Raw genomic sequence first — 12,500 nt, forward strand, 5'->3', positions numbered from 1 at the left:
CACTTTTCGACCAGGGGGAAACCCAAGAAGGGGAGATCGAAGAATGAACCAGAATTTATAAACATCTAAATCAACTTTGAATCATCAGAATGTTCATCAGAGTTTGGGAGAATTCACCAAGGGTGTCAGAAATTAATATGAATGTCCCAGAATAGAAAAAAAAAAAAAAATGCCAGCTTTCACGCCCTTAGTAATCCTATTACAGGGAGGGAATAGAACCCTCTCCCTTCAATACAGACTTCCGGTTCTCGGCCTCCCTCTCCGCCACTGGGGCGTCGAAGGGCCTGCCCTCGTTGCCGATCCGACAAACATGTTATTAATGTAGTGAAAAGGCAGGATTCTTAAACGTGGACGGATCCTGCACATGAGGGACTTCCTGTTTGTGAGAAAATAAAAAAACGTGCAAGGTTTTAATATGACATATGCAGCAAAAAAAAAAAAAAAACGTGCAAGGTTTTACTATGACATATGCCAGTGTCATGTATATGTGAATTAATGTGTATAATTGGCAATGAGGAATGGATTGGATTACACAATTTAGGCTTATAAGCCAAGCACTGGAGCTTCTAAGGCAATTCAGCGCTCTTGGCAATGAGGAGTGTGTAACATTGTAATGTCCACTAAATGTATCCTATAAAGAAAAATGGATTGGTAGATAGATCTATACATCAGCTACTATATACAATGTTCTAAAGCAAGTATAAGTGAAATGTTTATGACGTGGTAACAATGGTAACAGAAGATTATGTGACTTGTTTCAAATCAGTTCCGAATCTGTGGTTGGTTGTAATAGCTACAGTTGCATCAAAGCTATTTCAAATGTGTTCTTATCTGGGTGTAGTTTTATAACTATTAAAGCTGTTAAAAATAAGTGTTTCATATATGACTAAAACAAGGTCAAAGCTGTTATGAGATATGTAAAACCTGAGCTGAACAAGTGTGAGGCATGCGTCGAAGCTGTGGCGGAACCGTATCAAAGTAGCTTTGAAGCTGTGGCAAAACTCTATCAACGTAGTGACGAAGCAGTGGTAAACCTATGTCCAAGCTAAGGTGAAGCTGTATCAAAGCAAGTGTCGAAGATATACCACAGCTATATCAAAGCACGAAGATATATAACGATGATATAAGCAAAGCAATCGAGTCCTTGCGTGTGAAAACTGAGAGGGGAAGCTGTGTTAAAGCAGTGGGGGAAGATACGACGGTGTACCTCAAGGTGAACCTGTAGCTGTATAGCCGTAGTACCCTGGAGAGACACTCACCATGTCCATCTCGGAGATCTGGCTCATACTACGGACCTCGATGTCAATCTCCACGGTGGTGGGCTCCCCTGGGGGGGAAAGAAAGAGGAGACACGGGTCATTCCCAGGGCGAGGACACAGTTCAGATGTTCCTGAGGGGAAATGGTAGACCATTCCCAGGGACGGAAGGGAGGAAAGGATGGAAAACCGGACTACTTAGATGAGGACACAGTAAATAAGCAGAATGGACTCTATTTCAATAACTGTACAATACAAAACGCTATGAGTGAATTCACCTCCAAATGACGGGCGAAGCTTTTGGTCATACCCCTTCAAGAGGTTATCCAAGAGTTTGGAGATGTTCTTGGAGGGTGTTATCTGCTTCACTTCTCCTGACCTGGGGAAGGATGAAGAAATATGACCATCATCATTTCTGTTATTCTTATCGTCATCATTTCTGCTACTGTAACTTTGTAAAACCCATGTACAAACTATAATCTATACTGTCCTATATACAAAATAGTCTACCAGTGTGTTATTTCAGTTCTATGGTTTCGAGATAACATACTGACAATGAATCTATACAAGTATGATCACGGTACTACAACTATAACTTTACGATATAACATGTCCTCAACCACTTACAAGTTATTACATATTCTAAACCACTTACAATATATGCCACGTGCTAAACCACTTACAAGATATAACATGTGCTAAACCACTTACAAGATATAACATGTCTTAAACTAAACCAGTTAAAAGATTGATTTATTAAGTCGTTATGTGATACATTAAAGATACAACATAGAGGCACAGGTGAGCACATACCTGACGGGAATATTGACCTACCTGACAGAGGGGGTGATGAAATACCTGACGGAGGAGGAGCACCTACCTGACGGAGGAGGGGCACCTACCTGACGGAGGAGGTGATCAACTACCTGACGGAGGAGGTGATCAACTACCTGACGGAGGAGGTGCACCTACCTGACGGGGGAGGTGATCAACTACCTGACGAAGGAGGAGCACCTACCTGACTGAGGAGGTGATCAACTACCTGACGGAGGAGGAGCACCTACCTGACGGAGGAGGAGGTGAGCACCTACCTGAAGGAGGAAGGGACACCCACCTGACGGAGGAGGAGGTGAACACCCACCTGAAGGAGAAGTTGGGCAGGTTCCGATGGATGCGAGGGAATCTCTCTGGCCAGGTCGACCTGGCGTGAACCCCCTCGACCCTGTAGCGAAGGTCGACATCAGGTAATCAGTGAGGTCTGTTACAATTCTCTCTATTACGAAATACATCTTCAGTGCCGGGTTTATAACAGGTATGTGTTACGTGTCTGGCACTTTGTTACAGAAATAAAGGAAAAGTTTGGGATCACGACCACAAGCGTTTACAAAACGATACATAGACAATTCCTTGGTTCTAGTGAGGAAAACGAATAAAAATACATGTGTGAATAGATTTGCTATGAAACCAGTCACGGGCGCTCTTACAAAATGTATTTCTGAAATAGGCAAAAAAAAAAAAAATACATTTGGTATATACATTCATGAAAAAAAGTCAAGTTGTTTAAAACACTGAATCTCTTCTAATGACCAGATGCGTTTTAAACGCGGGGCCTTTGCAACTCGAGAGAGAGAGAAAAAATAAAGTGAAGTAAAGGCTAATTACATCAGTTAACCCTGAAAAGACTTTTTCACCGAGAAAAAAATAAAAGAAAACGGACACACCGATGAAAAAATACCTCGACCTTATTTATAGACACGACCACACATTTCAAGGTCAGGGATTTAGCAGCCAACTCAGGGAGGGCGAGCACATGATCCCGCCAACTCTACACTCGTAAACTCTTCCACTGCAGAATGTAAACTAGTAAATATACAGCTAATTCGAAAGTTTATTTACACTCACCTTGGCGACGCACACTGGGGGACGTGTATATATATATATATATATATATATATATATATATATATATATATATATATATATATATATATATATATATGTGTGTGTGTGTGTGTGTGTGTGTGTGTTTTCTAGGACGACCACGAACGTCAGTGGGTGTTAGTTAACGGTAACCTAATCTACTCCACTCTACTTCACTGATATACCACTGATGTATCTACTAACATACCACTACGACATCAGTGGCAGCCTGCTTATATACACCACTGGCATCCCACTCATACCCAATGATATACCACTGATGTGCCCACTGACAAACCAGTGACACCACGGACATCTACCACTGTGACATACCACAGTTCCTCATCCGGAGCCCCACTTCATAAATGGCCACTAGAGAAGAACCAAACACTGTCCACCACTGCATAGGAAAGGGCTTTCGACAAACCTCCACCTAATCACCAGTTCAGGGTAATTACCACATGAGGGTGATTAGGTTCTATCTCATGGGAAAGAGGGAAAGGTGGAGAGGGTGGGGGGTGCTATAGCTGTATGTCCTAGAAGTGGGAGAAATGCCTATTCCTCCCCCACAAACCCATTTGCCCACAACTTACCCAATTTACCCCATACAACCACTACCACCCTCCCTTGGGACGGTCGGAGCGTCAGTGGTAGGAGAGGGGGGGACGAGAATATGTAAATTCATACAAAATCTGTCGGGTTTATGGATGCTGGATTAACCACGTCATCTCCCTAGGACCTGAAGTGGATTCAACACTATATGGGAGAGTTACGTAAGGTCCGCCTTGAGGTAACTGTTAGATCCTGGACCACGTTAAGCCAAACTACGAGAGCGTTTGTAATGGCCTCGTTACCCCTACTTGGATCCTACAGCCAGCCAATTACACTGCGGGATGACATGGGTTCCAATCCTCGGCCGAAACGCATGATTACAAGCGATCTAATCCCCTTCCGTTCTTGTAGGACCAAATCTCATCTCTCGATATCACGAAAAAAAAAAGAAACTGGCTATAAATATATCTAACTACCTAATCAGCTTTTAACAATTACTTTGCAGTAAAGAAAAAAAAAGTAATTCAATTTACATAAGAAAGATTACTTTTCAGTTTTATGTCTGATGTTGACACAGATCTAAAATGTCAAAAGCAATTGGGGCTTTCCATATAAGTACAGAATACTTTATACACAAAAATTTGTATAATCATCTGCTTAATATACATCAGACATTTGTATACTCGCCTGGTTAATACACATCAGACATTTGTATACTCGCCTGTTAATACACATCAGACATCTGTATACTCGCCTGGTCAATACACATCAGACATTTGTATACTCAACTGGTTAATACACATCAGACATTTGTATACTCAACTGGTTAATACACATCAGACATTTGTATACTCAACTGGTTAATACACATCAGACATTTGTATAATCGCCTGGTCAATACACATCAGACATTTGTATTCTCGCCTGGCTAATACATCTGAACTTGTGGTCAGTGGAAACTCACGGGATCTTCAGGTATACATATACTCTACCGAGAGGGATGGGGGAGAGAGGAGCATTTGAGATGTGTACCACGAAAGCAACAGAGAATATGGTACAGAAGTCTGGAGCGTAGGGCGTAGGGAGCGTAGGGTGTACAGGGGGAATACAGCATATACCATAAAAGACAAGGGAGAGCATAGATTATGCTTAGGGATACGAGCATAATTGCAGGGCAACACTAGCCCTGTCGAGACAGCAGGGAGCATTATTCTTGTACATGCCAGTGAGCATAGAGCATGGGAGAATAAACTATACAGGGAGTAATAGGCATGGAAGCAATTTTCCACAGGATATGTAAGATAAAAAAAGGGAGCATAAGGTTCAAGGATGACAGGGAGCATATGATGTATGAGAGACAGGGAGGGGGAAGGGGGGGGGGCCGTGTGCCCATTCTAAACGGCAGGGTGCATAGCGGATCTGTAAGCCAGGGAGAACACTATGCCAGGCAAGAGGGAGAGAGAATGTACACAAAACAGGGAGCGTACAAGGCAGGGAGTATATGAGACATAGTCTGGCATACAGGCCACACATAACAGGGAGCAATGAGGTTCACCAATCAAGGGGACCATGTCTTCTACAATGGAGGATTCACAAAGAGAAATACAGAAGACTATCATCTCACAACCACACAGACCTACCTGACGTCGATGAAGGAGAGAGACAGAAGGAGGGCGGGCAGCAGGAGGCTGGAAAACGGAGGGACGCCCCTACAGCACAACATGTCGGCCCGTTACTCCTGCAGAAGGCGAAGCAGAAGGGCGGGGTTACAGGACAATTCAAGGAGGAGGGGTGGGTAACAATGATCCAGTCTAATTACAACTTATACCACTACAACTTGTATTTTACAACTTGTCCCTTTACAACTCGTAGAGTCTACAATTTAATTACAACCTGTACCTTTTATCTCTGTTGTAATGACTAGATTAACGGTACACACGTGTGCACATAGCTCCACAGATTATGCACACAACACGAGCGGCACGTTCATGTACACTGTGCGTCAACTAATCATACGCACAGTCACAGGTGCCATATATGCGTAAATACAACGCCATATATGGCATTCATAGGTATACCAAGCCATATGTGTACCATGTACACACAGCATCACATGTGGTGTTTTATATACACACAGCCTTAAAGTATACACAAGTCTGGTCACCTGACAAAAGGCATATAATGATAACCTTAAGGAAATCAATAATTAATTAACTGACACACAAGTTACTAAACGATGACCCATAACTTGATATATCGTAGATAACTTTTTTTGTAACTGACATATTTTTTTCCTCGATGTAAATTAGCCAATCTACCCCACTTAAAGAAGCTAAATTTAACTAATCATTTCACGCACACAAACACACACAGACACACACACACACACACACACACACACACCTTCATTCTAAAAATTCAAAGTGAACAAAATTCTGGGACCATCTCTGACACTTGAATGGTGCGGTTTGTGAAGCATTATTGGATCGGAATTCCTTTTAAGAGACAATAGTTTACCTTTCCTCTGTGTGTGTGTGTGTGTGTGTGTGTGTGTGTGTGTCAGTTCTACTCGCGCACCACTCGTCTCGAACCGTAAAGACCGACTTCCCTTTCGATAAAACTGCCGGTTCTATTAGCCAGTTATCACGTTATCTTATCTACATGAGATAATATGCTGGGTGTCATATGAAATACACAGCAGACGCTCCAGAGAGAGAGAGAGAGAGAGAGAGAGAGAGAGAGAGAGAGAGAGAGAGAGAGAGAGAGAGAGAGAGAGAGAGAGAGAATGAAAAGTCGACCTTGAAGTGACTAGGATTATATCGCTTTGTTGCCACAGTGAACGGGTGTAGGAGGTGTGGGTGTAAAGATGAAGGTGTGGGGAGTGGGTGTGGGGAGAGGAGCACCGGAAGTATGGGATAGCAGGGGAGAGGTAGGGGAGAGGAGGGGAGGGAGAGAGAGATGGTGATCCGGGTAGCCCCATGTAAGTCAAGTGTTTGGTGCAGAGTTACGACCCTTGACCTTTGACCCTACCCGGGGGGTGAGGAACGATCAATAGTGACTCCTCTTTGGTTACTGACAATATTGACACCACAGTTGTGGGGGGGGGGGAGGAAGAGGTCATCGTACTTGACCTTGGAAAAAGCGGTGGCACACACACACACACACACACACACACACACAAACACACACATAAACACACACACACACACACACTCACACACACACACACCACACACACACATAGAACCAAAGCGTAGCGTAATTCTTCTTAAGCACAACACAACAACACAACACAACACAACACAACACAGCACATCACAACACAACACAACACAACACAACACAACACAACACTTTTCGTGACCCGCGCCACATTCTCAAGACATCCACACCAGTTACTCCAAGCTGGTCTATGAGAACCAGCTGTTATATAAACTATCCACACCCAACTATCCAAACTGAAGTCTCGAAAATCATTCAGTTTATTCCGGGCGAAATTATCTTCACCAATTCATCCACAACATTCCCTCTTCGTGAAATTATCTTCACCAATTCATCCACAACATTCCCTCTTCGTCAATGCAAGTGCACAAACCTATAAACTATCCATCTATCCATATCCACTTATTCATACCACCACCACACCACCACAAAGACTAGTTAACCTGTTCGCGTCGAAGCTATCCACACCAAGTGTTCTAAACCTATGTTATCCAGTCCAGGTTACTATGCTATGTTATCCACGTCCTCAGAGGTCCTATAAGGATGGATAACCTATACCTTTATAAAGGGACCAGATAGACTATACAGAGTGGACGTGTTTATAAAGGGACCAGATAGACTATACAGAGTGGACGTGTTTATAAAGGGACCAGACAGATTATACACAGTGGACGTGTTTATAAAGGGACCAGACAGATTATACACAGTGGACGTGTTTATAAAGGGACCAGACAGATTATACAGAGTGGACGTGTTTATAAAGGGACCAGACAGATTATACAGAGTGGACGTGTTTATAAAGGGACCAGACAGATTATACAGAGTGGACGTGTTTATAAAGGGACCAGACAGATTATACAGAGTGGACGTGTTTATAAAGGGACCAGACAGATTATAGAGAGAACGTGTTTATGAACTAATTACAAGCAGGATTCAATTAAGTGTCGAGAAAATGACCAATTCGCAATTTACCGGCGCTGTCAATATCCTTGGAGAATTATTTTCTCGTATAAGTGTGATTAGGAAATAAGACAGAATTCCACAGATTTTAATATCTAGTATGATTTTATCTTTTTATCATTCTTTTTCATGTGGAAAAAAAAACGCAGAGGAAAAAAATAGCTAGGGAGTGAGACTTGAAAATGGAGAAAGAAGGGAATGTAAGAGAGAGGTGAAGGAAGAAAAACAGAGGAAATAATAGAATGAAAATAAGGAACAACGGAGGGACGAAAAAAGAAAAATAAAAAATGTGTAATAACGACTTTTAAAAGTTTTTGTATAATGCCGTTTTCTATGCGAGTTATACCGGTATTTTTTTCCCGGGGCAACTTCGATGTTATATAATAAAAAAATAAACCTATCCAGCATCTACATAGAAACGCTTCTGTTGCCACTGTTGTAATGGACATCACAACCTTGACATAACACGATAAAACGAAGGTATAACTCCCATATGAAATGGTATCGGATATTATAATGAAACGCTTCGAGGTTTGGTCTCGAGAGAAAGCATCGAATTTTTCTATGTCAAAAATTCCGATACATTTGTAAGGTAGAAGAGGCTACACCACAGAACCCTCTGTTGAACCCTCTGACTAAAACCTGAGAACACGATTTGGTTATAACTTGACCGAGAACGCGATTTGGTTCTAACTTGACCGAGAACGCGATTTGGTTCTAACTTGACCGAGAACACGATTTGGTTCTAACTTGACCGAGAACACGATTTGGTTCTAACTTGACCTTTGATCAAATTTCAGAGATAGTTCAGTTGGACATGACTGAAGCACAGAGCATGAGTAGCGTTCCTTACCAATTCGACCCTTAACGACGGAACGACCCTTGACGTCGACCATACGACCCTTAGGTATGATGAACTGTCCTTTTGACCTGACCCTAACTATGACAGATGGTCGTACCGTAGTAATATAAAGGGGTTAACCATAATCATCACTATCGAACAAGCATACCCGGATCAACGATAAGATCTCCACGAACGGCGACCATATGGTCGATTCGACCAGACACGTCCACCACACACGGACTGTTAACGACCCGAACTTAAGTTAGGGGAACCACCGCACTGGCCTTGTTCAACGCTAATGATATCTGAACTCAGACCACCTAATTCATGAATATCCCCAGGTCTTAACAACAATGATGATAATAATAATAATAATAATAATAATAATAATAATAATAATAATAATAATAATAATAATGATAATAATGTCATGATTATTACTATCATTAGTAATATTGTTACTATTATCATCATCAATATTATCATTAATATTATTACTATTATCATTATTATTATCATTATTATTATTATTATCATTATTATTATATTACAACAGAGTCCTGCTCCTAATGACCTTCTCAAGATCGGGGGTCAAAGGTCAAGGATGCCGGGTCATACATACGAACACACTATCCTATTCGGGTGAACAAATATTTTAATATATAACTTGGTGAACGAATATCAACAAGACAGATACGACACACAAAGTTCCACATCTGATTTAAGTTCTGGAGGTCAAAGTTCATCAAGGACTTGTGTGTGGAAGTGCCACTAAAGTCCTTGTGAAGAGATCTCACTGACTGTGTTAATCAGTAAGGACCAACCACATGCCTGATTAAGGTTATTGGTGATCAAGGGGGGGTCAAAGTTCAACGTCAGGCAACGTTTATCACTGGGGGAGACAAACACATTAAACATGAGACCTGAGTCTCTCACAAACACATTATCTGACGATACACTGATGGTGGAGAACCATTCCTAGTCTACAGGTACCATTCCGGTCACTGGTCTCATGACCTGTCATCATACAGCATGCTTTCAAAAAGCAGAATTAGCATTACTATCACCCATTCCTCCCACGGTGTGTGTGTGTGTGTGTGTGTGTGTGTGTGTGTGTGTGTGTGTGTGTGTGTGTTTGTTCGATGTTGTGCTTGTATTGTGTGTGTGTGTGTGTGTGTGTGTGTGTGTGTGTGTGTGTGTGTGTGTGTTCACATCTACGGACGCATGCGTCTTTATCTTCCTATCTCGCTAAGTGAACCTTATGATTCGGGTAATACAACGTCGAATTACACTAACTACATTAGTAGGAGTATTGACCAAAGCCACACAAACAACCCTTTAAGGAGTACGTGTGTGTGTGTGTGTGTGTGTGTGTGTGTGTGTGTGTGTGTGTGTGTGTGTGTGTGTGTGGGAGATAGATAAAATAATCCACTCACGTCTAAAAGACACGAGAGCAATTGTTGTCAAGATTGGTTTGCTGGCGGAACACGACCAAGTCTGGAAGGCAATTGGAGGCTTCTCTTTCCATGGACCTAACTGTCATTACCCTTGTTAAGGCGACGGTATGAGGCCAATTATCTCTTGAACAATGCCCCTGGGACGAGACGAGGGATAGTGGATAGTTGGTGAGATGGCTGGTTTACTCTGTGTGTGTGTGTGTGTGTGTGTGTGTGTGTGTGCTAAGCAAAAAACCTGGCCGCTAGGCTCAGCATCACGTACCGTCCGTAGTGAGATACGGACAAATTGGGTAACCTTCAATTCCCTCCCTCAACTGAAAGAGAAGCCGAGACACCGTTTTCTTTCCAAAAGCCATTCCGGATATGAGAGGGTTTCGGTGAAGGATTCCGGATTACAGATATTTTAGTGTATATACAGACAGGGAGTCTTATCAAATGCATTAATTCTCTAAACAATCTCTATCCCGATTTATAAATACTATCAATAATCTTACATCTCGCTAAAAATATATTTGTGACAATTGATTAAAAATAAATGTGGGAATACGACACTCGACTCCGGATCAGCGGTTGGAACAGGCTTAAGCCCCGCCCACTGGTTCGCAATGCCATCTGGTGAGCGGGTGAAGAACTCACACACTCCGCCCGCGTCTCATACCAACCAATAGCCTAATACAGGACTTTCTCCTCTACTAATCCATGACGAAATACGAAACTTGGAGGGTAGATAGACAGATAGATATATAGCTTCAGTCTGAACCCATCATGATATCAGAGTGTTTCAGTAAATTAGTAATACATTAAAAGAAAGAAAAAGAAACTAATATTCTTATCTATTCGTGAGGCTACCGAAGAGTAAAGAAAACGGGTTATATGGCATGTGTAAGAAAATGGGATTCTCTTCATATCGACAAAAAGATTACAAAAAAAAAACACATACGAGTGTGAGGTCGTTATCTAGATAATGACAAAATGGACAGGACAATCAGGCAACGGACAGTAAAGAGAAAACGTGGTGATATACTTTCAAAGAAAATGGGGCTCTGGGAGAGAAACAAGGGGTAACTAATACAGGGATGAAATGACGAGTGACTCGCACAGGAACGAAAGACTGAGTGAGACTCATACAACAATGAGAGTATGAGAGAGTCATCTCATGTACAGTAACTATTAAAAACACATAATTAGGATGAGAGTCGTGAGGTAAGGGTGAGGAAGGGCGAGGCTAACCTAGGGATTACCAGGACATGGCAATCAACATGAGGGGAATGAAGATAAGCTGCCAGATCAGGGGGGGGGGGGGGCACCACCCCATGAGAACTGGTGTGGGGGGGGAGGGGGACCTGGAAACGTGAGGGATAGGGGAGGGAGGGAGGGGGGTAGAGCGAGGGGAGTTAGAGAGAGAGAGAGAGAGAGAGAGAGAGAGAGAGAGAGAGAGAGAGAGAGAGAGAGAGAGAGAGTGTGTGTGTGATGTCCCTTACGCCCACCCCCTCCCCCTAACCCCCACACCCCTCCCCTAACCCCCACCCCCCTCCCCCCAACCTGCCAAGTGTCACTCACAGCAAACGCGAACCAATTCTGCGACGCAGATCACCTCTCTCTCTCTCTCTCTCTCTCTCTCTCTCTCTCTCTCTCTCTCTCTCTCTCTCCTCTCTCTCTCTCTCCGCACGTCAAAAGACTGCCGTGCATGCGTGCGTTCATCTTCTGGAGCTCCTCCCTCCCTCCCTCACTCACTCCCCACCATTCATTCATCTCTCGGTCACCATAAACATGTGACTGGCGCGCCCCCGGAGTGTGCTTGACCAACAGTATGACCCGTGTGTTGCTGACGAAGCTCTTGTCCACACGTGAGCTGAAGATGTGTACCATGAATTAAATGAATAAATAAAGAACGGATTACTGAATAAATAAATGAATAAATAAAGAACGGCTTTTTGAATTCAAGCAGCCATCCAGCTTACAGTACACACAGTTGAGATATTACAGAACTAGGGGGGAGTACAGGGGGGGGTAGTATAACTGTAACTAGTAACTGGGTACAGATATACACGAGACAGAACGCGTGGTATGTTTTAAGCCGTCACTGGAAAAAGGGTAAAAATGGCAAATGGAATGTAACATAAACCATCACAAGGAGACTGGAAAGTCGTCTTGGAATAGTATCGACCAGTATCGACCAGTATCTTCGTCTTACTGACTCCCTGGTAGAATCTACCTTGTCTTGCTCTACCGGCAAGGTAGATTTCTCGTTCCGTACCTCGGGTGAGGAAGGGGGAGGGTGGGTGTAGG

The 12,500-nt window shown here is 42.8% G+C and overlaps 1 protein-coding gene across 1 annotated transcript in view; it reads right to left on the bottom strand.

Annotated features, from left to right (window-relative positions):
- Positions 1-12,500, bottom strand: part of LOC139763387 (gamma-aminobutyric acid receptor alpha-like) — a 39,619-nt gene that overhangs the window by 19,334 nt on the left and 7,785 nt on the right. The window contains exons 2-5 of the mRNA XM_071689399.1: positions 5,369-5,466; positions 2,398-2,478; positions 1,535-1,635; positions 1,260-1,327 (exon numbers count right to left, since the gene is read on the bottom strand). Coding sequence (XP_071545500.1) covers positions 1,260-1,327; positions 1,535-1,635; positions 2,398-2,478; positions 5,369-5,451 — 333 coding nt within the window. The 5' untranslated portion in view covers positions 5,452-5,466. The remainder of the gene's footprint in view (positions 1-1,259; positions 1,328-1,534; positions 1,636-2,397; positions 2,479-5,368; positions 5,467-12,500) is intronic.

This window comes from Panulirus ornatus, chromosome 46 (genome assembly GCF_036320965.1).
Source record: "Panulirus ornatus isolate Po-2019 chromosome 46, ASM3632096v1, whole genome shotgun sequence".
In the NCBI taxonomy this organism is placed as follows: Eukaryota; Metazoa; Arthropoda; class Malacostraca; order Decapoda; family Palinuridae; genus Panulirus; species Panulirus ornatus.